The sequence below is a fragment of the Eschrichtius robustus genome, chromosome 20 (genome assembly GCF_028021215.1).
Source record: "Eschrichtius robustus isolate mEscRob2 chromosome 20, mEscRob2.pri, whole genome shotgun sequence".
Lineage (NCBI taxonomy): Eukaryota > Metazoa > Chordata > Mammalia > Artiodactyla > Eschrichtiidae > Eschrichtius > Eschrichtius robustus.
The window spans coordinates 52,121,609-52,148,574 of NC_090843.1; the positions used below are offsets into that span (position 1 = coordinate 52,121,609).

Below are 26,966 nucleotides of genomic sequence, written 5' to 3' on the forward strand. Positions count from 1 at the left end.
TGGGCTTTAGAGCGCAGGCTCAGTAGTTGTGGCACACTGGCTTATTTGTTCCGCAGCATGTGAGATCTTCCCAGACCAGGGCTCGAACCCGTGTCCCCTGCATTGGCAGGCAGATTCTTAACCACTGCACCACCAGGGAAGTCCCTACATTATTTTTTTTTAATATTCTTTTCCATTATGGTTTATCCCAGGAGATTGGATATCGTTCCCTGTGCTATACAGTAGGACCTTGCTGTTTGTCCATTCTGAATGGAATAGTTTGCATCTACTAACCCCAAACTCCCAGTCCATCCTTCCCCCTCTCCCCTTCCCCTTGGCAACCACAAGTCTGTTCTCTATGTCTGTGAGTCTGTTTCTGTTTTGTAGATAGGTTCGTTTGTGTCATATTTTAGATTCCACATGTAAGTGATATCATATGGTATTTGTCTTTCTGACTTATTTCACTTAGTATGATAATCTCTGGTTGCATCCGTGTTGCTGCAAATGGCATTCTTTTTTATGGCTTAGTACTATTCCATTATATATATGTACCACATCTTCTTTATCCATTCATCTGTTGATGGACATTTGGCTACTTGTGAATAGTGCCGCTATGAACATAAGGGTGCATGTATCTTTTCTAATTATAGTTTTGTCCAGATATGTATGCCCAGGAGTGGGATTGCTGGATCATATGGAGTGGGATTGCTGGATCATATGGTAGTTCTATTTTTAGTTTTCTGAGGAACCTCCATACTATTTTCCATAGTGGCTGCACCAACTTACATTCCCATCAACAGAGTAGGAGGGTTCCCTTTTCTCTACACCCTCTCCAGCATTTGTTATTTGTAGACTTTTTAATGATGGCCATTCTGACCGGTGTGAAGTGGTACCTCATTGTAGTTTTGATTTGCATTTCTCTAATAATTAGTGATGTTGAGCACCTTTTCACGTGCCTAGGGCCTTCTGTAAGTCTTCTTCGGAGAAATGTCTATTTAGGTCTTCTGCCAATTTTTCAATTGGGTTGTTCGTTTGTTGTTGAGTTGTATGAGCTGTTTATATATTTCGGAGATTAAGCCCTTGTCAGTTGCATCATTTGCAAATGTTTTCTCCCATTCTGTAGGTTGTCTTTTCATTTTGTTTATGGTTTCCTTTGCTGTGCAAAAGCTTGTAAGTTTGATTAGGTCCCATTTGTTTATTTTTGTTTTTATTTCTATTGCCTTGGGAGACTGACCTAAGAAAACATTGGCATGATTTATGTCATAGAATGTTTTGCCTATGCTCTCTTTAAGAGTTTTATATGGGTGATGATTTTAAAGAAAGACATGCAAGTAATGTTTGGCCTGCAATCAGAAAACCTAGGTATAAGGCCTGTTCTAGAACTTTCCAGCTGTGTGAACCTGGGCAAATCAGCTGACCTCTCTGAGCCTCAGGCTCCTTATCTGCAGGATGGGGGAAGTAACACCTGTCAGCCATGTCACCCAGAGTTCTGATGATCCAATGAGATGATCTCTGTGAAAGCACATTATAAACTGAAGCTCTGCACAAATTGCAAAAATTGTAATAATTTATTTAGCTTTACTGAAATTTAATATCTCTAACTCTAGGTACTTTTGATGCTAAGTATTTGCAAATCACATGCAGTGATTTTATATTTATTTATTTGGTTGCGTCTGGTCTTAGTTGTGGCAGGTGGGCTCCTTTTTTGCAGCAGGCAGGCTCCTTAGTTGTGGCTCGCCGGTGCCTTAGTTGTGACATGGAACTCTTAGTTGTGGCATGCATGTGGGATCTAGTTCCCAGACCAGGGATCGAACCCAGGCCCCCTGCATTGGGAGCATGGAGTCTTAACCACTGTGCCACCAGGGAAGTCCCACATGCAGTGATGTTTTGGGGGATGTGTAAATATTTTGACAATATACAGTTAAGATTTTTCTTTTAACCTTAAGAGTTTGGAAAGGTTTTTTTGGTTTTATTCTGTTTTGTTTTTTAATGAGACAGAATCTATTCATCATGATGTTAAGAGTTATTACAGTAATAGTTCACAACAAAAGGCATTTACTGATATCTTAAAATATAGTTTGGAACATTTATGACTAAACTGCATAAATGTATATACATGGGCATTTCATGCATCTTAAAGAGGGGACTCCTATTTTGTATAAATAAAACAGGTTTTAATTCTGTCACTAAAATTTAAAAATAAACATGTTTCATGTAAAAAATAATGTTTCATGGAAAATTTCATATTACCACTGTTGACAGGTGAATAGTGGAAGAAATTTATTTATTCTTAGCTCTAAATAATGTGGAAGAAGAAAGGAAAGATGAGGAAAAAGAAATACCATTTATATAATTCAACTAACTATATAATCCACACTTTGAAGCACCTCATTGATATGTTCAACACACAAAGTATCCTGAAAATGTTTTTTGTAAATCAAATCATATTTGAAATGCCACTGGAGAAATAACTGCAAATTCTTATGTAAAGTCCCTAATTTTATCCTTTAAACTTTGCATTTTTCATGTATCAAGTTTTAAGATAAGGTACACTTATCATATTAGAGTTTGAGTAAGAATCAAATAGGTTTTTTTTTAAAAAAACAGCAAATGTTCTTATTTATTTATGGAAATTTAGGTATTTTAGCATAGAGATGGGCTAGCTGCTCCTTCCTAAATATTTGTTGTTTGGACTGTCAGTGTTTACAAATTGTTAGAAATAAATTATCTACTATAATTGTAGTCTTCAGTTGTAGAACTGAAGGACTGAAATCATCTTTTCTCTCTCCTAAATGATAAGGTTCTTCTTAGTTCAGCAGACGTAAAACTTTCTTCTGATGACATGCTCCACCAATGCACACTGGTTCCAAATTAGATTTGGCCAAAGAAATAATCTCTTTTTGATAGCTTAAGGGAAAAACTTGCATAGGTGGTAGAGCAATTTGGTGTGAATTTTATGATGTGTTGGTAAGAGAAATACAACGTGAAATTCCAATTGAAATATACTGTGAATTATTTCCAAAAAATAAAGACTTCTCCTGAAAAGATGATTTGTTTTGAAACACCTAATGTAGAAACAGTACTGAATGGATTCCAACTGTATGTAACAAAAGGAAAGACATATTTAAGATTCCATCTTTTCCATTGTGGTAAATGCCTACTAAACAATTGAGAGGGGCATTATTTCATTCTAGGAGAGGAAATAAAACTTAAGCTCACCTTCCTTTAGAAAATTCCAGATCCCAAGAAAAGTAGAGAAATTAGCTAGGTTTGTTTCTGCCTCTAAATGTAGTTATCTGAACTTTAAAATATTGTTCTATCATTGAAATTTAGAGACAGTTAAGCAATGAGGGGAAAAGGTGATACTATAAAAAGTAAGAAAAAAAGATTTAGAGCTTTTAAAATAGTCCTTCCATGGAACTGAACGTGACAAATTTTAATAAATATCACTGACTTATCTCTGATATTGAAGAAAAGAATTCAGAATGTTTCAAGTGGACCAGGAAAGCTTTCCACAGTGTAAGAATATTCCCTGTCTTAAAGGGTTTTTTTCCATATTTGGATTTATAAATTTCAATCTCTAACATACTTCTCAAGCAAGCATTTTCTAAGTTCCCCTTCCTAATTTAGAGCCTTTTGTGTAATAATGATGACTTTAAAGTATACAACTTCTTCCACTTAGCATAGGACTATTTTGCTTTTATTGCTTTATGGGGATGACAGGTTGTAGTATAGTCTCTCTGAGGAATCTACTATTTCACTTCCCCACCCATCTCTGACAATAAAAGAAAAAAGGGAGGGTAGAAAATGCCTTCTGAATACTGCCTTATTTAATGATATCTTAAGCACCAGGTGTTGATTTATGAGCAAAGAAACATGCTATGAAAGGAACCAGGTGTGGATTGTACCACTGGGTAGCTAAGCATTGTCTAAAATGCGTAAGAACAGCACAGTTAAGCCACTGCATTCCATGGTTTTAAGCTTTGCTTGACAGTGACCTCCAAATCAGTTATACAACAGATACAATGTATCAGGTCAGCCTTTCCTAATTATCAAAAGAATATGGTTCTAATTCTAGGAGAATAATCTCCCTTTTAAGGGGTCAGGGTGGGGTGGGTGAGTTAAATGGAAGTTCATGCTTACACTTAAATATTGAGATTGGTGGCACCAAATTAACAAGTTTCGTAAAAAGCAGGGACAGTGAGAGAGTGACTCATCTCAAGAATAACTTTTTGCCTTAATTTGAGATTTATTATTTGATTTGATTGTCATTGTTTGATTTTGGAGCTAATACATTGACTTTGGGTTTGTTGGGGGTCTTTGCATCCATCTCTACATGGGGCAGCCAGGGCAATGAATTTAGGTTACAAGTCATATGCATTCCACACAACAAATGGAATAAGTTTTAAATGGGTTGCAAGTTTTTTGGAATAAAGATGAATTCTTCGGACTCCATAACATGTCAACATATAGGAACAACCTCAATCAACTGAACTGCCTCCATGCCTTTGCTTGTGTCTTGCCTATTTCTCAGGTATTTCTCACTAATAAAATCACAGAAAAAAAATTAACTTCAGTACTTAAATAACTTTACAATTCAGTCCATTTTTATTTTTTACTTTTATGTAAATGCTACATTAGACGTAAAAGGTCTTTAAAAGATTAAAGTCCATTTACCAACTCAAGTTTTCCTTAAAAAAAAAAAAAATCCACGGTAGTATTGATAAATAGGGGTCAAGTAAATGCAAACTATGCTGAGGAGAGATTTTGGATTTTTTCTGTCTAGTGACATTTGAAAACTTTTCAAAACACCTGTATAACACCTGGCTTGACAAAACTTTGTTTGAAAAAGTGCTTTTTAAAAAATGGTATCTTTGGAAAATGCATAAGTGTGTGTGGGATGGGGAGAATACATATCTGAATATATTTATAAAGCAAGTTCTTAAATTTGCAAAGCTATTTACCACCGAATACGCTGCCACTTACATAACTTCTCTCCTTTCAGCATGCTAGAAAGCAAAGAGAATGGACATGAGGTAGCAGGAAGGAATGAAAGAGTGAAGATAATGAAGGTAGGTCAGTTAAGAGTCATTTTTAAATCCCCCTCTCTTTTCCTCTAATATTTTGGGAAACTTCTCGGCAGCTAACGTCTATGAGGAAAATATTCTGCTGGGAAAAGCAAAGAATCAGAAATAGAAGAATGTAGGGGGAATACAGGAAGATGGCCAGGGAATAGTGTTGGGGAAAGGAAGCCAAGGGAGGAAGCTCTATAATTAGATTAAACTAGGCCTCTGCTATATGGATCTTCTTTCTATAAGGTTGTTAGGATTAAGTTAGATTTATACAGAGGACTGATGTGATATGGGGCCAGATCATTGAGTCCTTTTATCATTGACTAGGCTTTACTCCCTTTAAGATTTTGGTAAGGAAATCTCACACTACAAGGTAAAATTTGCTTCTCTACCTATGCATCTGAGAGTCCCAAGCCACTGAAGGTCAAATACACTTGATCTGTATTAAGGGTTTTATGTGGCGTGTAAGGTTATTCACTTAACTGACCCTTTTCCAATCAGGCTTACTTAGACTCAGTCTTGAATATTATCTGGAGGGCTCACTATCCTGGTAGCCAACCAGGAAGGGTCAAGGGGTTGGGAGGAGGTGCATTTAAGGCTAACCCAGACTCTCCAATTACTTTTGGGTTGAGGATGACCTTGGTTTAGGTCAGGGTACCAGATCTCTACACCCTGTGAAAATTTGATTTATCCACTCTTCACAAAGCCAAGTAACCTTAATGGTTAAACGGAGTCATTTGAAGTAGACAGAGCTTAAACCAGATAGTCAGCTGAACACTGAAGATGCATTTATCAATATTCATCTTCAAAGTAGTTCATAGCCAAGCCACAGTGACTAATGAAATAGGCCAGATTTGCCTGTGGAACATTATCCTGAATGTTTAGCAGAGAGAGACAGGAAGATGGCAGTGAAGTGCAGGAAATACTAAAGCATGGCCCATAAAGGAAGATGTATGGGCTAAAGTAGTGTCATTGGAAAAGGAGCAGGTGGCAGAGCATGTTGTAGTAATTATACCCTTCAAATAATAACATACATACAAATTTCAGTAGGTGGAATTTGTTAATGTAAGAAAAACTAGAGGAAATTCATATAGTTTGTAACGGGCCCAAAGTATTAGAATAGAGATAGGGATACACTGGAACAACAGTATACACAGACACACGTGCTCACACGTACACATTATTTTTCAGCTTAGCTTCTTACATCTTCCTCTCCTGACTCCAGAGCAGCACACAGGTTACAGGGTTCTAGTAGATTCCAGCTATAGAATTCTATGCTACTCAGGAAATATATGGCTAGCAAGACAGTATCCCTGTTTTCTCCTAAATGGTTTATGCATTCATGAACAGTGAAACCTTTGGAAGCAAACGATGTTAGATACTGATGATCGTAACAAGGAATGATACAGGAGACTTTCACAGACTTGATCCTAAACCTAATCCTAACTGACGATATGGTGGTTTTCATCACCTCCATACACACCCTCACACATCCAAAGCAGTCCACTTCAGCTGCATCACAGAGTCTAACATGATAACATGTCTGGGAGATTTCACACAAAGAAGTGGCTAGAGGCCATAAGAGTCTGGGCACCATAGTCTTTTGGGACTGTGTCTCTATGAAGAAGGCCCTTCCATCGGCAGGCTTAGCCGGCAACTCATTGACTTAGAGGGAGAAGGCAAGGTGTGACTTGTCAGAACTGGAGGAAGAGCTTGTTGGGAAGCCATTTTCCTTTTATTGATGTTTTACACAGCATTCAAGTGGATATCCCCACAGGGAATTTCTGTCGGTGTTTCTGGAGTGATACCTTTAATAAGACGCTGTTAGGAAGAAAACATGATGTTACAAATATTCTTATAATTTAACAGTTTAAAATTTTTTTCAATATTAATATTAAAACAAAGGTAAAGTAGCATTTAAATGGCGTTTAATAGTAAATTGGAAGAGTCTTACTGACTTTCCTTAAGAAAGGAATCCGCAATTTATTCTCAAATATGGGTAAAAATGGCATATTCAGGAACTATATAAGCATCTGTAAACTAATTAAGAAAGTCAGCATAACACTAATGGGAGAAATGATGGACCTTCAATAGCACCTCTGCTGGCCTGTAACATGCCTTTGATGGCCTGGGAAAGGGCATCCTTTTCTCTTGTCAGAGGAGGCTTCATGTGGCCCACAGGGCTTGGGGAGCAGAATGAGCTCTGGATTCTGGCTCCCCCCACCTCAGCCATGCTCCTTGTGCCCGCATACATGCTACAGGCACAGTGCACAGTGCCATCAGCCACTGTAACAGCCAGGATGTTACTGATTTAATGAATTTACCTGTAAAGGAGCACTGGTTAGTTCATACAAGGGTGCAAATTATTACATAATTAAATTTTAAAAGATGTGCCCATTTAAATCATCATTCCTAAAGCAATCTCATGTTGACGTAGAACTTAGCACAGGGAAAAGGCTGAGAATTTTTACTTTAGAAACAGCTGAGGTACACAGAAGCTTTGGGACAGATCTGAAGTATGCTTGGGCTTGGGTATGAAATATACAGCCTGCCTTGCAAAACTTAGCATCAGTGACATGAAGCAGCTCAGGGATGTGGGGAGCACTGCAGAAGTTTAGAAAAAAATCTTTGTTAAGTAAGGAAGTTGCTCAGTAAAATCTTTGATGCCAAAAGTCTGTACATATGGTGAGCAAGGCAAAATTGGATCTGAAAAGCATATTTTGATTTATTGATTTTAGGTGAAGCTCTGCTACTTATCCTTTTTATTTTGGATTGAAAAAGTATGTAGTCCCCTTCAGTCATTTTTATTTCCTGGTTCTGGGGGTTGATTCTTCTTTAGGGAGCAGGGCCTGTGGAATTTTAAAAGTTCCCATTCTCATAGGTAATGAAGTTCACAAAATTGTACATGTTGTGTTCCTAACGACCCTAATATTCAAGAACTAAAATCTCACACTGGAAATCCATTTGAAAACAAGTTGCTGCAGTGCTCATCAACTACCTGGACATGTCAAGTCATAGAAAGCAAAATTTCACAAACCATCCTTTCCCATAGATGAATCTGTAACCCATAACTGCTTAAGGAGAATTAGGCCTTGCTAATTGGGAACTGGACACATCACTCTAACTAGTCTTCAGTGGAGCTCTGCTGTGCAGAGAGAGAAGAGCAGTCAGATGTAGGGTAGAGGCAAGACCCACAGTGAACAACACTGTAAAGTAGAACATTTGGCTTTTGTGCCCTAGCCCCCACCTGCCCATTCTCCTGCCCTTCTGGCTGCTGATCTCCCAAAATGCCAGGTCCACCTTCGCCTTCCATATTTCAGCAGCATTCCAGTTGCCACATTACTATTGCTCTCAAAATTTGCCAGTCCCTGGTCTTCTGCAAGGCAGTCATCTAAGCAATGGCTCACTGTTGCCATCTTCATGAATGCTTACTTATTAGGGACCGTCTTCCCAGTGTCTTTGTGCAGATTACTAGGGGCTTCTGGGGGCAGTGACCTAATCCAGTTGATGACTCCAACCTCGAGACTTCCAGGTTGCAGATGCACATGATAGCCTCCAAATCACAGGTGAGCAAGTGGTGGCTCACTCCACAGACTGTAGCCTTGTATAGGGCTAGGGCCGAGAAGAGTTAAGAATTTTACTTTTTTTTTTTCTTTTTAACCATACCAAAATTTTATATGAGTTCTCCCTCCCTCATAGATAGAATGTTACAGACCATCAAGTCTGGTATTCACAAAAAAATTTTAGTCCCTTGGGGTGCTTGGCAAAAACATGGCATGCTTTATTCTTCTCAGAAATTAAGCATGCACATAGGCATGTTAAGGCTTTTGAGAAATCCTGTAGTAAAGAGACCTATTTACCTTGCCTTAATCCAGCATTCTCCAAAATTATTTGACCACGTAACCTTTTTTCCCCAGCAGTAACACTTATTGATATCCCATGGAACTACTATTACTCCTTAAAACATACTTTGGAAATGTTAATCCAATTCAGTGAGCACATTTTAAAGATGAAGAGACTAAGGCCCAGAGCAGGTAAATGACTTGCCATAGTCGTTTCCCTCCTAGGCCCCCTTGACAAGCTATATCATGATGCTTCCTGGTAACCCACTGTTTCCCATCTGGTGGCCTATGACAAACATGGCCCTGCAATCGGCCTTACCTCTACTACTAATGGACCTGAGCTCTGTTAATTATACACCTTTGGGTAGCATTTCCTTGTGGCCAACGGGGAATTTGCAAGAAAGATGATCAAGACTTGAGGTACAGTCTGTGACCAAAGAATACTGAAATTTATTAACCTAACTAGAGTTCCCACCCCCGACCTTGGCCTCTGGGTTTGAGTCAGCTGGGCCAGTGGACTGTCATGACTGCCATAAAGGACAACCTGAAGGAGCAAGTACAATGACTCTGGTCTGAGCGAGTATTTCAGGCAACACCAGAGTCCAAGCCCCTTTGGGAGGAATGAGGTTGTGATAGGACTGTTTTGGGTGTAGGAAATTAGTAACTCCTTGCAGAGTTACTAATTCTGTTCACCTAGAATTCAGTCTTTCTGTTTGGAAAAAGAAGCAATCTCAGTTCTTAGAAAAGAGATGATGTTTAATGGCCTCATGTTCTCTTGCTTCATGTTTCTTGTGAAATGTTTTAGGAAGATGAGTGTGATGATCTGATATTTAAGTTTTGCTTCTAAGAGCCCATAGACTAGCCCACCTATGCTCTCACGTCATTATAGAGCACAGTCCCTCTAGCTTTCCCCCAAATACCACTCTTCACCTTTGAGCTTGTCTCCTACAAAAGCACCCACCCACAGACTTATAAATGGCCACTCCTTCAGGCTCTACTGCCACAGTAACCTTACTATGGCAAGAAACACAACCAAACAAGTAACGACCCAAGCATTTTCAATTCTGGTAACACTGCTGGGAATCCTGGCAGCCTAAACACTAACTCTGGCAGTACAGGATGAAAAGTGGCAACTCATCTCTCCCTAACCTCTAGAGCCAATTTCTACATTAGCAAACTATTAGTACCCTGAGGACACAAAAGAGAAGCTGCACCTAAACATGAAAGAGCATTGCACCTAAACATGAAAGAGCATTGGACCAAAAACCAGAAGACTTGGATTCTGAGCCTCCCTGTACTGTGTATCCCTGGACAAGTCACTGAAATAAGGAAACTATGAGCAGCATTATTCCCAGACTCAGTATCTTTGTTTGCTAATGATACCTGCCCATCCACCTCACAAAGTATTTTGATAACAAGATAAAATAGTCTACATGAAGATGCTTTAAAATATATACAATCTTATACAAGTTGTAAGATTCTGTTATTGAAATTTTTACAGCACATTATTCATTTACTGACATGAATCTTGCTAAAATGGCAACTTTTTTTTTCACTCCAGTGACTTGAACTAAAACTACGATATTGTTGCAACACCCTTATTTAGTGATGATTTTCAAAACAGTCCTCGTCACACTGCTGTTAGAAAATGACCACAGACATTTTCCATCATAATCTCCACTTAAACCAAGTGGATTTAATTTAAATCCACTTAAATCAAATTTGCGTTATTGCTCCAGACACCGCTGATCTGATGTCCATGCCCAATGCCATGCAGGAGGCAAAGCAGTTTTCTGATACGTTCAGAATGCTATACACCAAGCTGTGTGCTATGGTGCATCCAAGTGGCCAGCTCACTCTTTCACCTTTGTACTTGAGGCTTATGGGAGATGCCTTAAGGTGACAGTGGCAGCTATTAGAGGCTACACGATGGTATAGTTATATAATTATATAAGACTAAGAGCCTCCTGGTGAATTCTTGTGGTGGACTTATATCCTTTGAATAGAGCATAAGAAGAGAACCCTTTTCTCCCCAAACAGTTACCGATCTGAACACACACACACACTAGCACATACCTCCTTAAGTGTCCCTGGAGTGATGATCAGCCGATAAGTTATGTACATCGGGATGCAGATGAAAGATGAGGTTCCTATGCAGTAACCCAGAATGATGCTCCACTGAGGATAATTATACTGAAAAAGTCGTAGCTGTGGTGGGCTCGTCAAAAAACTGCAAATGATGAACTAAAACAGAAATTCCAAGGAACATTAAAAAATCTTCACGATATCCACACAGAGACAGTCCGGATACCACAAACACTGAACACTAAAGCTAAGACACTTTCAGGAAATTGCCTAAGTGTTATATATCCTAGATTGGAACTCTGACACAAAGAAGTCGCTAATTTCTGTGCCTCAGCTGCCAACAATGAAGCCGTTAGGGGCTTATCTTGATTTTCCTCCCTACCCCCCACCTCAGCCCCTACAGTGGGGATGCCAAGGCCTCAGAAGGTTATTTAGGGGGGTTACAGCGCCCCTTTCAGGGCAAAGGAGAAGAGACTGGCATCCATCAGGAGTGGTTCAGGCCCCGATTTGTGAGACAGTGGAGGAATAAACTGGGAGACCTCTCCACAGCTCCTGCCAGTCCTAGGGCTTCATATTTCTTTCTGCTTTGTTTTCATTTCCTCCTGCGTTTCTCTGCGGTGATTGTTTTTGGTAAGATGGAAGGCACCTAGGTCCAGGAGACATAATAAGGTTCTCAAGACCTGGAGAAGACTCAGGGTCCTAGGTAAGTTCTCCTTCTCCCCCCTTTCCTTGCATTAACCCCAGGCTAAGAACTGGGATTTCAACAAGGATGGCTCTGCCGTGAGGCATCTTGACAATAAATGACTGCCTGCCACAGGCCCTTGTAATGAAAGGAATAATGGAAGGAAAAAGCAGCTCAGTACACTTTTTACGTGAAAATTCAGTGAAGATTCCGACCAAGAAAAATTCCATGGTGTGCTCCCAACACTCGGTTTATGAGTTTTCTTATTTCAGTTTGGTTTCCAGAGACAGCGTAAATACCAGTTTTTGCCTAGTAACCGCTGTGCTGAAATCGTTATTGCTCTTGATTTAATTTTATCTTATTATTTCATAGTCATAAAGAAGACAGTAATGTAAATTATTTGTGGGCTTAAACATCTATTTATATCTTTTTTTTCTTTCTCTTCAGATAATAAAATGGAAAATTGTTAAACACACATTCATCTTCAGAACAGTGTTATCCTAAGTCCAGGAGGAAGCTTTCAAAACAGGAGCCCAGCCAATCGCAAACCTTTCTCTGGACAGACTCTCCTCAGCCCCAGACCCGGCTACTAAGAAAGGTAATTTTGAAACAGGGAAAGGTGGGGTCTGGTTAGGAGCCATCCCTGCTGTAACTCGTCTCATCTTGATGTCAGGTGTGTGAAACCTAATGCAGTTCAGGGAGGTCTCAAGCTCTCACTGTGACCACTAAGTATTGCTCCAGACACCCCCTCGCACATCCCCACTTCCTCTTGCTCATATACGATATTTTTCTTCTTTATAACTTGGCTTCAGTGAAAAAGAATATTTTTAGTAAGCTACTCGTTGTTTACCTAAAGCACCTTTAAAAAGCCCAGCCCAGAGCAGGGGATCTGTTAAGTAAACCCAGAAGTGGAAGACAGATTTGCCTCCTCTTAATTGGGCCCTGGAGCACTTGCCTTTAGAGGAAGTGAGTAGAGTGAACATCACAGGAATTATGTCATGTCCCTGAACCCAGATCTGTACCTGGGTTTTGCTGGGCACGGAAACTCATTGGCTGTACACCAAGAGTTCACCCAGTTTGCCAGACAACCACAGAAATGAAACTACTAAAAGCCTGGGGCCAGGACTAGGGTAAGGCATATGAGACACTCACCTTGGGCACAACATTTAAGAGGATGTCAAAATTTCAGTAATCAAGAAATAATAATAATATAATATTTTAGTGCAATACTTTAAAAAGACAAGCTCTGACAGGACCAGATTAGGGCAAGGTGAGTGAAGTGAGACATGCAAGTATATGGTTGGATCCTGTGTTTATTTAAAACGTTGGTATTTTGTTCATCAGGGATTTTTTTTTTTTTGCATTAATTTTGATTTTTAAAAACTACTGCATAAAAATAGTATTTATCGGGACTTCCCTGGTAGTCCAGTGGTTAAGACTCCATGCCTCCACTGCAGGGAGCAAGGGTTCGATCCCTGGTCAGGGAACTAAGACCCCACAAGCTGCACGATGCAGCCAAAAAAAAAAAAAAAAAAAAGTAGTATTTATCTTGACTACTGAGTTTTTTTGGCATCCCCGGAAATTTTACGTCCAGGATGAGTGTCTTGCTTGCCCTTCCTGAGTCTCAGCCCTGAACATCATTCCCTCCCTGTGTGGAGAATATGAAAGTAGACAAACAAACAAACATGGCTTCTTCCCTCAGGGAACTAATCCAATATCTCTCCTTCCTTTGAAAAACAAATGAAAAGATTTAAGTAGATTATCAAGAAGCACTGGTAACAATATAATAACCCATTTATGTCAGGACTTCTGCTTCTAGTAATGGCAGACTAGTGATCCAGACCAACCCTCTCACTGAAAACAACTAAAATTTCTGGATTTAAAAATACATTGTTTTAAATTTACCAAAAAGCAACAGTGAGCTGACAAGGTAATAAGGAACTACCAGGCCGAGATGTAGAGGAACACTGGAGCGCACAGCACACACCAGAGCCCCCAGGCCCTGAGAGTATCTGCTGCTTGGGGCAAAGGTTGGCTTTGGTTCTGGAAACCTCCAGGGTCCAGGGGAATGGAAGTCAAGGAGGGATTCTGGGGTAGAGAGAGACACGTGCAGCATTATGGAGGCAAGAATGAGCACACTGTCCATCTTATAGGTTAACATCGAGATATGCAGGTACAGAAAAGCACAAAAAATAAAGAACTACCCCCAGAAAGTCAAAATAGAATGCAAAAAGGGTTGTTTTGAAAGAAGGGGAAGGCACAGCTGCATACATGTCGTAAGATGAAATGGATGGTCCAGATATCCTAATAAGCTGGAGCTGGACTGAAGGAACAGTCTCTGGCTCTAAAAGATCAAAAAGCTCCCCCCACCCCAAATCAAGTTACAGATAAATGAAAGAACTGAGAGTAATCCCTGCTGATGTGCACAGAGTCACTTTACCCCAGGCTACCTCACAGTGCACTTGGGATGTTAGCAGGGTGCTTATCCATCTTTGGGCAAACATCTCCTTCAGACGGGTACCAGGAGGGACGTAGGGGCACACGCAGCAAGGATGGAGTCAGCACTGAACACGTCCTGGCAAACAGGCAACCCTTGGAGCTGAGCTCTCTCATTCTACAATGAATGGATTCTAACTTTTGACTCAGATCTACACCTGAGAAACCTGGTGGGGGGTGGGGGTGGTCTTTAAGAAAATGAATACAGAATTACTAGGACCCTTGTTAGGTCCTTCATGAGCAGCACAGTAAATACTTCCCCGGCCTTGAACAGTTCTTGTCATGTGACCTTGGACCCTAAGCCTCAATTTCTCTGAAACTGTGAAATGGGGAACTAGAACTCTACTTCATAGAATTGTTGTGAGAGTTGAAACAGCAATGGGTGTTAAGTTTAGCGTAAAGTCTGGCCTGGCACTTACTGCTCAATGAACGTTATGTGTCATTATCACGGAGCAGGGGAGGGATGAAATAATGTGACAGAAACCAGAAGAGTGGTTAACTATGGGGGCACAGTGACTGGGAGGGGGCACAAGAGGGGCTTGTGAAGTACTGGTCATGTGTTTGTTTCTTGGTATGGTTTTAGCTACAAAATGGTGCTCAATTTATAGAATTTCACTGAGATGTACACTTATGATTTGCACACTTTTCTGTATATATATGTTACACTTCGATAAAATTTATTTTTTTATGAGTGTTTGTTTGAGGGTGAATCTTTCTCCAGGGCAAGAAGGAGAAGGGAAATGACAACTCACCAGGAGAAACAGAGGGCTGATGGCCACCCAGCAGATCCTCCAAAACCATCCAGGGCTGAAGCCAAGCATTTCCTTCACATCACTGCAGAACTGATTGATGCCTAAAATCATCCGAAAGAGAACGAGACTGACTGACTGAGAGAGGAACTAGACTGTCCTCCTATCCCTTGACTCTCAGAGAGAGTAGCAGCTCTGGAGTTTCTCCAAAGGAGGGGCTCGGGGGCACCAATCTGGTCTGAAAGTGAGATGGGGGACTTGTCACAAAAATGCACGTTACAGTAAGCAAAGCTCTTTCTACACAGAGTGGGAGGATTGGTGGACATCTGGGGAGGGACCTAAAGCCCCCTCTTGGTGCCCACACTGCCTTTCTAGGGTTTCAGCATATATCTGATTTTATCGTTACTGTAGAAAAGGAAGTGGAATTTTGTCTAAAAATGGTGAACTCACTTAACAGAGACTGACTCTGACCATATGCTGGAAACTTTCAAGAGAAAATTTTAACCACACTATTGCTCATTCATATGTCAGATCAAGATCAAGGTTCTTCTCTACAAAGTAACTGGCATGGAAGTGAGGACTCGGGGGAGAAATCGACAAGGGGAAGGAAGGGTGCTCTGCAGTTGCTTCCCTGAAAGTGCCCAGCAGGTCTGTAACATCACACACCTTGAACTTGGTCCTCCGAAGTGCTGAGGAGGTGGGGAGGACTTCTTTCAAAAAAAAAAAAAAGGGCTCACATGCAACTCAAAATGTGGGCCCCCCCTTCTTTATATTATGTGCAATGACACACATGTTAAAGCTGTTCTGCTATCATAGAAACTAGGAAAATATTTTCAGAATGAAATCATCACGTCTTGATTTTAAAGATGAAGAAAGGCATCTCTGAACTTGGTTTTCTTCATTTCCATTGCCTGTGCCCTCCTCATCCTCGCCCAGGGGCTCTTGGGATCCCTGCCCATGAACCTGTGTCAGCTCTCTCTCTCCGCTCCTGGTGGTTTCACCCTTATCAGATTCCATCCCACGATCAGGGGGGCGGGGCGGGGTGGTGCGGTGTAAATTGGAGGCTTTACCAAGACAGATAATCCAAAGAAACAGGAACATTCTTGCCTCTTCCCTAGAAGATAAGCTCCTAAACTCTGTCTCAGGGCTCTGGAGGGAGTGCTCGTTTGTGAAATTTAAAGTGGGACCACTCTATGTAACAGCAGAATATTGTACACTCTGCAAATGCATTCACTGTGCACTAGTTCTTTGTTGTCTGTCCAATTCTTAGAGCCTGTCGGGATCTTAAGCAACCACTGTGGATGAGCTATAGGGAACCACTTCAGCCTGTCTCCACTGGGTAAACATATAAACTCAGAAGAAAAAAACGTCCTCCCAGGAGTGCCGGCAATCTGTTGCATAGAGTGTGGAGGAAGTGATGACCTGTTTTTGAAGAAGGGATGCAGGAGGTGACGTCTTGTACACCGGCCTGCTTTTCCCTGACGACGTCAGCCCTTCTGTATTCTGGTGGCTACGTGGGCTGGTGTAGGAAGGATCGTGGCTAGTGGAAGGGAGCATCTTACCATAGAACCAACACACAGCAATTGCTTCTATCAGGGCAACAGTGAGCACTGCGGGTCCCGTGGCAAACTCCTCCAGCAGCTTCACCACGTAGGCCCCTCCCTGGAAATGAGACCACAAACCTGGTTAAAGGCCCTCTGAGGCACTGCCTCCTCTTTACGACAGGAGCAAAAAGAACTTCTTAACTTCGGATAATTCTGGAAAATTCTCACCTTGGATCTAACATAAGTGTCCCAGAGCCTACTTCTTGGACTGGCCTTGGCAGGTGGGCAAGATTTCATCCCATCAGACACACCTCTTCCCGCCCTACAGGTCACTCTCGTCTTGTTTCCACTCCCCACTAAGCTTTAAGAGACAAACTCAAAAGCGCCTCTGGATCTGTTTTCAACTTTCTTCAATTTACTGAATACCTACTGTGTATTCTACCCCAGAAAATCTACAATACCAGACACACCGGGCCCAGTGGTCATGGTTTTGCCTCTGTCCTAACTCACAAATCCCTTGGGTCCTACTCAGGGCCCCACAACCCTGCTGAAGCTCCAGAGCCATTGGGGTCACGGCTTGAAGATGTTTATCTACAAAATCTGCCTTGAGTCAGAAGGATACACACCTACGATGCCTATGGGTACTATCTGATGCCTGATTTACAGTTTGACAGTATTTGCCTTAGCTACCCCCCCAAAAAAAAAAATCATATCACTGGAGAAGGTCTAACTTCTTTACCATTACAAATTCTCTGGAGGAGACGAAGTGACATTACAAACGTGAGATGCCAGCCTCCAGATGTTCAGCATATCAGGACATCAGGGCACTATTCCTATGAAGGCAGCCCTAAGGACTGGAAATAGACTGAAAAGGCACATCTTAGTTTTCCTCCAGATAGTCTGTCAAGCCTTAAATCTAGTTGGATTTGCTGTAAAATGCTGAGCCTCCAGATACCACGCCCAGATTCTTCAGACAGATGCCACTAGAAACAACTTTTCTTCTTCTCCTTGATGACTAACTTTTTAACAGCAGTGACAACTTCTCTCCCTTTGGCCCCAAAGCCAGGGCACCATGTAGGATGGAAAGGAACAGCTTCTTGTAACATTCTGTTGCCCTAGGGGAGGCTGACTCTAAGTTTAGGGTTGTGGTACTCACGAAAGTCAGGGTGATCAGGGATCCAAAGAAGCAGGTAATGACCACGCTGAGCACAAACCACTCCCGGCGCTTGGACCAGATGTGTGGAAACTCATCCAGCACGGCTGTGATCACCCCCTCCAAGCCTGCAAACTGAGAGGGGCACACAAATGGTCACTGTGTAGACTTTGGGACAAATCTGCTACCTCTAGGACAGTGAACAGAAGGGAGGGGTTAGATTGCCAAGTGACCTGTCAAGCTGATCGTGACCAGTTCCCCCTACTCACCGGCCCTCACTGGAAACATATCTCCGTTTTACCCCGTCATTTAGAACCCATTCCTAAGGACATCAAGGAAAGAAAGTATAGCACATGGACAGGACTTCTTTACATGAGGTCTCTCGGGGAGACTTTGGTTGCACCAGAAATGCCAACTCAAAGCTGAGACTCATTCCACACTAATGATATGAATGCTGGGCTGCAGGGCACTGAGACACAAGTGTGACCTTGCCCTGGCCTTCAGGTGCTGCCAGTCTGGTCAAGGGACAGTGCACAGTCAGTGCACAACAGTTCACATATGCTGAGCTCTTGGCCTGTGCCTGGCACTTTACCCTCATCCCATTAATGCCTCTAATGTACTAGAGGGCAGTAAGCACCCAAGTGAACAGGGGCTGAGGGAGCACCAAGAGGGTGCAGCCAACATGGCCTGGGGTGGCCAGGATGGGAAGGAATGGGTAGCTTCCTTCCCCTCCTCCTCCCCCCCTTCTCCCTCCTCCCGAGAGCCGGATTTCCCTCCCCATTCACTTACCGTGCTGTCCAAGCCCAGTGTGATTAACATCAGGAAGAAGATGATGGCAAAGAACGTGGATGCCGGCATGTTGGCTATGGCTTCCGCATATGTGATGAAGAGCAGGCTGGGGCCTGAGACAGAGCGGGAAAGAGGAGGAGGTGGTCGCTGAGGCCTGCCCTACAAAGATGTCTCAGGAGAAACTTGGCCACACCAACAATTACAATTCCTGTCACAAAACCTTACATGTGAATCAGGGTTGGACATGTACCAAATGCTTCCTCACACCCCACACCATCCTACCTGGACATCCTGGGAGGCAGGAAGGGAACAGTATCCACCTTGAAGAGTGTGCGCCCTCAACCAACATGGAGAAACGAAACAAACCTGAGACCTCAAGACTAGCAAAGCTGAGCACAGGAATTAGAGTGTCCACTATATAATAATTCAGTGTTTTGTTTTTTTTTTTTCAACATGAGGATTGATACATCTCTGAAGTCTCACAGCATTTAGCTCTCTCTTTAGCTCCGGAACAGTAGGAAATGTTATACTGATTTCAGAAGAATCATAGCGGCCTCGGAATAAAGACCTCCAGCTATTTTGAAGTCCTTTTTGATAGTATGAGGGACATGTCTTCAACCTCTCATGGACTAGATAGGCCGCCCTTAGTTTGGGGCATGGAGTTCATCAGAGCACCGTGTCAGGCTAAAGACAGATGTATGTTTGCAAGAAAGCCCTGGGACTCCATCCACAAGATCCCATAACCTCTTCTTCAACGTCTGTCACTCTTTTTCCATGAAACCTTACAGTACAGTAGAGTGCTATATCATCTACATCTAGTTTTTCTGCAAAGGATTAGTAATCATTTGCTTACTAGACTTGGACCCATCACAGGACCCAAACACACTTTTTTTGTTCTGTTTTGTTTTTTTTAAATAGGAATTGCTATCTATCTATCTATTTATTTATTTAGGCTGTGTTGGGTCGTCGTTGCTGTGAGCGGACTTTCTCTAGTTGCAGCGAGCAGGCTTCTCGTTGCAGTGGCTTCTCTTGCTGCGGAGCACGGGCTCTAGGCCAGCGGACTTCCAGCCCCATTACCACCATGGAAAGGGTTGAAATTTCCAAGGCAGTAAGTTTCTCTAAAACCTTTGAGAATTTTAAGAGGAACATTTAGAAATAATGCAAAAGTTAGATATTTGTAAAGATCCAAAGAGCAGCAAAGCAATTCATTGGGAGCCAGGAACCCAAACAAAACCCGAGGTCCTACCTGCATCTTTGGCCACCTCAGACACATCCTCGTTCCTCATCTCAGCCATATACCCCAGCACTGTGAAGATGACAAATCCTGAAACGAAGCTCGTCACGCAATTCACCACACTGGTCACCAAGGCGTCTCTGGAGCAGAAAACCCAAGGGGCCTGAAACATTTCCAAGTCAGGAATCTAAGGAGCATCTGTCTCCAGCTGTGACAAGGGTGAGTGGGCTGAGCTCACAGGGACTTCAAGCCTGTCCGGGTGTCTCCTCCCCTCCTCCCAGGGCCCAGCCTCTCAGACGGGTTGCATTACCTTGAAGCACAAGCTGCTGTTATCACCACGCATGGCATGGGGAGAACAGCAGTCAGGGGTGGTTTTAAGAGATGATTTTGTTGTAAACCAGCACAGCACAGACCTCTGGATTTCAAACAAGGCTTGCTCTGAAGCAGGGCCTGAGTTGCAGCGGGGGCCAGGAGGAGGCCTTGGCCTTACATTTGTGAAGATCGCAGATTTAGACTTTTGACATTATGTGTAAATGAGGTTATAAGAGTGCCACAAAGATCCTGACACTTTTAAAAGAGGACCTCATCATACAACTTTAGGCTGGTGTCCCAATGCAAGGCCACATTGCTTAGGGTGCATGTAAATTCCTTTTTTTTTTTTAAAGTTAATTCTATAATTATCTTACGAATAGCACAGTCAGGCTGCTGGACATTGCCATCTGTGATAGAATATTAAGACAAAGTTAACTCTAAAGATGAGGAGTGATATTTAAATCATAATTGGCGCCATGCTCCCTGTTTTGTCACATTTCTGAAATGAGATTTTGACATAAAAATTATGGCATTCTATGTTGGTCAAAGTAGTTCAATCATTACTCTTTTTGTTTATATATACATAAATAAATTATCACAATTTTTGTTGTTAAATACATTAACAGGTCAAATCTAAACATTGAATGTATGTTGTGATTTTTGTAAACCTGCTTTGGAATTTCTTAATTTTTCCTGACATATAGAGAATCTCACAAAACGGAAGTGGCCTTGAGCCTCTCTCAACCCGAGTGGCCTGGGTGAGGCTATGGTCTGGGTGAGTGGTCAGGCACCTGTGGCACCCCTGAGGGTCAGAGTGTCAACGTGGCCTAAGCCTGGCCAGGTTTGAGGCCATCGGTTTGATTGCTTTCCTCCAGACCAGCTGACTTACACTCACTCCACTTTCAAGCTTTGCTTGGGGGGCCCCAGATACTCACTGGTAACAGTTGTTGTTGAATTTGTTGTAGCTCGCAAAAGCCAGCAGGACCCCAAAGCCAGGACCGAGAGAGAAGAAGATCTGGGCGGCCGCATCCACCCACACCTGCAACACAGCAGAGGTAAGGGCCAGGGCTGAGACCCAGGCCGTCGCTGAGCACCAGTGGGGCCAGCGCCCTCATGCCTCCATGTGGCTACATGCAGAGGCAAAAAACAGGCTTCTCAGGGCTCCTTCCAGGGCTGGCCACATACCAAGTGCAAACAAATGTGAGTTCTCTTCCTATCACTTAGACATAAACCAACGCAGTGGCCCCAACTGTACTTTTCATGCTTGTATTTCTGGTTTAAAGCATCACTGCAGACTTGCCGCTGAACCCAAATTCCAGTTGTTCCTACTGTCCTATTCGGAGGACTAGCTTCAGTTAGTAAAAAGACAGACAGGTGCACACTGCTTTCCTCATTATCTTACCCCTGTCTCCAGGAGTTTCTGCCAGTTGGGTTTCAAATAGAAGAGAACTCCCCTCCAGGCTCCGGGGAGGGTGGCCCCCCTCACCAGCAGGATCGAAAGGATGATGTAAGGGAAGGTGGCTGTTACCCAAACCACCTGTAAGGAAGGAAACATAGGTTATCACCACATGAATGCTGGTGTCTTATTCTTGAAAACCTCCAAGAAAGAAGATCCACCTCTTTTTTTTCTGTAATTTTAGGAGGCAGGGTGGCAGAAAGATCACAGCCTTTAAAATCATACAGGGATCTGATTCCCTGCTTGCTGGTACTAACTACCTCTAAACCCACTCCCCATCTGTAAGATGGGGAAAATACCTAGCAGGAGACAAAGTAGCCAGTGTATACAAAACACTGTACATGGTCCATGATGGGTTTTCAGTAAATTATTGCCACTATTATTAGTTATGACACTACCAGCATGTTAAAGGAATTTTTTAAAAATCATATAATGGTTCTTGGGATTGACCCATTTCTAGAATTTTCTAACCGATTTGGTGACGAGAGACTGAAAATCATGGAATATGTTTGGTGTAAAGGAAAACATGTCCCCCTGTCTCTGGCTATCCAGGCCACTGAATTCTGAGTTAGATCCTCCAGGGCCCCTTGGTAGGCCTGGATCAGCAGCCAGAGTCCTCCTCACCTTGCCAGATGTTTTGACACCTTTCCAGATGCTAAAGTAGATAATAGTGAAGATCAGCATGATGCAGAGGGCAAGCTGCCAGCTGATGCCCCCCAGGTCCTGGAGCCCCTTTGACCGGTGGATCTGCAGGACGTGGCGCCTGAGTGAATGAGAAAGAAGGGCCGGTGACGTGGTCTGAACAGTTACCTGAGCATACTGTGTGTGATACCTCTGGGAGGATGCCAAGAGAAAAAACGGACACAGCACTGCAAGGATCAAGTGGTCAGCAAGCCTCGGGAAGAGCTGGGAGGGGCTCTGCCCATCCTGAAGGAGAGAACAGGGCAGTCAAGCCAACCAACCCTGGGAAGAGCGCTCAGCCCAAAAGCAGACTTCCAGGTCTCCTTCCTAGGCTGGGATCCAACGAATGACTAACATGACTGGCTTCTGGGTGCATGAGGATTTGTATGTGTGGGCAGTGGGTCCCTTCCCCACCCCAAAACAGCTCCCTTTGGGCTGCTATTGCCTGAAATTGCAGCATTAAAGGAAACTACCTACTCCAGGCATCTTCTTCCAAAGGGTAGATCCCACGTATTAAGTGAATACATGAAACCAGAAAACTCTTTGCGTAGTTTCAAACTATTGAAGTAGTGGGAGGCTTTGCTTACATGACAGCTGGCTGTAAGGAGGGCCCAGGAAGAAAGGCAGTTTTGATGCAGGGGAATAATTTTGGAATGTGAAGGTAGGGACTGGCCTGGGCACAACAGAAAAGAGGGGGACGGCGCAGAGGCCCAGACTGTGGAGCACTCAAGGTAGTCTCCCAACTCCCTCACTCACGTTTACTCCCCCTCCCCGATAGCTTCATCTCTCAGAAATCCATCAGCCAAGAGGTGAAGAGCCCCTGGCTCCCACCTCCCTCCTAAGAAGCCAAAGCCCAGGGGTGTGGCCTGCCCCGAATAGGCCACCCCCTCACTTACATGCACTTACGTATAAAATTCTTCTGCAGGGGATGTTGAATGGAGTGTCCAGGTGATGTTGTCCTCGGAGAAGTAGTTAGTGCAGTTGCCAGTGTTCCAGGAGTTCTTACAGCTGGTCCAGGGCAGCTGGGCCGCAAAAGAGGAGATGAGGTAGTAGAGCGCCCAGGCCATGATGGTGTTGTAGTAGGAGGCGATGTAAAAGGCAATGATGCAGATGGCGTAACCGATCCCTGGGAGAGAGAGGGTGAGGGAGGCCAAGTTTCAAGGGCAGCCCAGCAGTTAAGCAGGGCATCGGAGGCACTGCAGCCCAGGTGAGGGGTAAAGGTGGGGCTGCCATTCATTTCATCCTCCAAAGACTCCAGGAGACAGTGGAAAAGTGGCAGTATGGTAGATTCCTTATTTGTATTTGCAAGGTTACATGTTTTAGAAAATGTGTACATGTGCTATTAATGCTTTTTCTATTTAGTTTACTTTTAATTGCCATTTATTCTATTTTGCTTTTAACAATCTCATACTGCTTGAGCAGTCAAAACCTTAATTACTCAAGTTATCTCCCAGGGATACCTAAGGCCTAACTGATTCCAGAAGAAGGTCCCCAGCTCGACCCATTGATAGAAATCATCACTTCCTTGGAGGACCCACTCACCCACCCAAGCCTTTCCGTTACCTTTGAAAATTGGGCAGATTTTCCTCCATATCGAAATGCATCCATTTCGGTGGTACTGGCCCAGCGCGAGCTCCATGTAGAAGAGCGGGATCCCCCCGAAAACGGCCATGATAGTGTAGGGTAGGAGGAATGCCCCTGAGGCAGATGAAAGACAGTTTCACTCCCTGCCCACATCTGACCCAGGACAGCCCAACTGATCTGGACACACAGAGCCATCTGATGCTCCAGAGTCATGAAGCCACCCTGTCCTGAGTGACCTCACACGGTGCTCCCCTGGTCTTAGTCCTTTGCCAAAAGTAGTAGTAGACAGAGCTCCACAGTGAAGTGAGGTTTGGGAGGAGGCAGAGAGTACGTGGAAAGGAAACTGGGTCTGGGAGTCAACAGAAGAGGCCCTAGGACCAGTTCCACTTCTAACTGCCTGGAGGACCCTTCTCTCTGGGCCTCTTTTTCTTCCACTAGAAACTGACGGGGTTGAGGAGAACTGAGGTTCCCAGACCCAGCCACTCATCATAATCACTGGTAAGCTTAAAAACACACACCCACCCTGACCTCCTGAAGCAGAAGCTTCAGGTATGAGTATAACAAAGATTATTTTAAACTCTCCAGGTGATTCTGATGCAACCAGTACATGGACCAGCATTTGGGACCCTTGGAACAGATCTCCTGTGACAACCTGTACAACAGCTGCAATAGTCTGTTGACTACTGCAAATCACTGAATTAGTATCTTTGTTCATCTGTATCCCTGGCTCTAGACACTTGACTACTGATGTTTGGTTATATTTCCATAACTCCACGGAGCCAGAATGCTCCCTCCTGAGCCAGATTTGCAGGTATGGCTGAAATTTGCAGGTAGTTTGCTACAGAATGAGAAAGTGCAGAACTGCTGCATCACTGGAGATGCTGGTGTCTCCTGGCTCTTGTGGCTGAGGCAGAATTTGGGTACACCATGCTGGGGATTGCTCACCTGCAGCCTGAGTTTCAGCCCAAAGGGTGAGCCGGCTGTGATTTTTCCCTGACAACTTTCCCTCCCATAAAGTGTTCTGAACCTAGAAATCTGAAATCTGTGCAACTCAGAAAGGTTTCATCTAACTTACAATCACACTGGGTAAATCTGGCTTGAGAATAATAACCATGTTGTGTTCTCATGATGACATTTGTCCAAAGGGTTTGCTTGACTGGCTTTACAGTAGGGAATGAGTGTAGGGGAAACATCACCGGTGACCCGACCCCTTATATAATGCTCAGGCTACAGGCGGGTCCTCCCAAGCTGGAGATAAGATGATTCCAACTTCTGCTCCTCCCAGGCCAGGAGCGCTGGGCTTCCCAGCACTCCCTCCACCCCCCACCCTCTTGGAATAGCCTTTGCAGCTGAATGGACCCAGGTCCTTAAAAGATGCAGCAAATCCAGGCAACTCTGTGTCAGGTCATGGAGGAAATGAGGGGGACACAAACGAATTATCCCTCAAACCTCATTTTAGTTGCCCTCCTAAATCTGTTGCCAGAGCTCCTGTCAAAATAAATGACTGGGACTCCCCTGGTGGCGCAGTGGTTAAGACTCCAAGCTCCCAATGCAGGGGGTGCAGATTCGATCCCTGGTCAGGGAACTAGATCCCACATGCATGCCGCAACTAAGGAACCTGTGAGCCACAACTAAGGAGCCCATGAGCTGCAACTAAGGAGCCCACATGCCGCAACTAAGATCTGGTGCACCCAAATAAATTTTATAAATAAATAAATAAACAAACAAACAGATTTGACTCCCACTTCTGGTCCTTTTCCTATTCTGATAGCAAGTCCACTGTCAAAACAGAGGCCCCATACCTACCCACTCCTCCACCCTGCTCTGCTCTCTGGGGCTCCCATATCTATGCCTACAATCAGCTACTATTTTTGATAATCTGCAAATAAACTGCTCTGTAGGCATTAGGGATAGGAGGAGGAATAAGAAATCGTCTCTGGCCTCAAGAATCTAACACTCTTGTAGGAGCTATAAGGCATATCCATATATGGTTTGGGGCTGGCATTAACGTGGCTGGGTTCAGCTATGGATCACGCCCAGATTGTAACTTAAGACTGTGGACTTGAGCTGACGCCCTCTCTGCCCTCACACAGGTCCAAAGACCCAGCAGGGTCTGGGAACGTGGAGCCACTTCCCAATTCTTCCTTCCACAGATCTAAGCTCTCTGGACTCTTCTGAGCAGAACCAGCCGGCAGGACTGAAAGAACTCAGCATAGTGCTGATGCTCATTCCCCCACGTCTCACTTGGAGGAGAGCAGGGCTTGTATAATGCAGGGATGAGAAGGGGGCTCTTCCACAGATGAAGCATTAATGATGCTGAAAATCTGGTGAGGTCAGGTTCAGGAGAGCTTTCATTCAACTTCATGACCCAGAGAGCCGCAGACATGCTGACTTAAAGTTTTGGCTTACTGGAGATTTGTCTTTTAGACTAGTTTGAAAGTCTAAGCAACCATGTTCCCAGATGCATTATCAGTTAAACAAGACAGAAAAGACATGATTTATCCTCTGGCCTCCCAAGAGGATCTACAGACCACCCCTGGGTCACAGCCTCTGCTTGCAGCCCATGATACTGACCCCCTCCATTCTGGTAACAGATGTAGGGAAAGCGCCAGACATTGCCCAGGTCCACAGCGTAGCCGATGACGGAGAGGAGGAAATCCATCTTCTTGCCCCAGGTCTCCCGTTCCCCTGGATGAACCTCAGCCACTAGGGCGGTGGTGGCAGCCGGGATGGAATGCTGAGTGTCGTCTCCTGCACCGGGGCTTGGAACCGCTGAGTACCCATTCGAGATTTGGCCGGACTCTGCCTTATCCCCAGGGGCAGGGACACCCTTCTGTAGAACACCATTTCCTTGACAATCTTCTCCATCCTTATATGCTGATAGCTCCTGGGAATTTAAGGGTGTGGTCTCCATCCTACTGGCTAGTAGATGATGCTGACGTCCATGTGCCGAGGACCGATCTGAATCCTTGGTGCTCGGATCTATGAGTCTCCTCAGCACTTGATATCAGTGGGGTTGAGAGCTCTGTTGGAAAGGCACACAGAGAAAGGAAAACAGAATTAGGCATTTTACTTGTCTTTGGTAACTCATCATACATCTTGAATTACATTAGTTAATGGGATTATGAAGGCATCTGTTAAATGTGAGACACCCTGTTTGCTATATGAGAGTCAATAAAATCAACTATGGCCGCAAAAAAAAAAAAAAAAAAAAAAAATCAACTACAGCCACTCGCCTTCTGAGACGGATCGCATTCTGCCTGTGGAATGTGTATCTCTCTCAGTAAACCTGCTTTCACTTTACTATG

The 26,966-nt window shown here is 43.5% G+C and overlaps 1 protein-coding gene across 1 annotated transcript; it reads right to left on the minus strand.

Annotated features, from left to right (window-relative positions):
* Positions 1–6,781: 6,781 nt before the first annotated feature.
* On the minus strand, positions 6,782–26,572 carry SLC6A4 (solute carrier family 6 member 4). The gene is made up of 13 exons (XM_068530573.1): positions 26,233–26,572; positions 23,638–23,772; positions 22,981–23,200; positions 22,018–22,156; positions 21,340–21,474; positions 20,873–20,976; positions 19,638–19,765; positions 18,392–18,504; positions 17,606–17,737; positions 16,468–16,567; positions 14,909–15,009; positions 10,970–11,137; positions 6,782–6,872 (listed from the first exon to the last, which is right to left on the minus strand). The coding sequence occupies exons 1-13, from the start codon at positions 26,570–26,572 to the stop codon at positions 6,798–6,800; spliced, it is 1,890 nt and encodes a 629-aa protein (XP_068386674.1). The 3' UTR covers positions 6,782–6,797.
* Between the last annotated feature and the right edge of the window lie 394 nt (positions 26,573–26,966).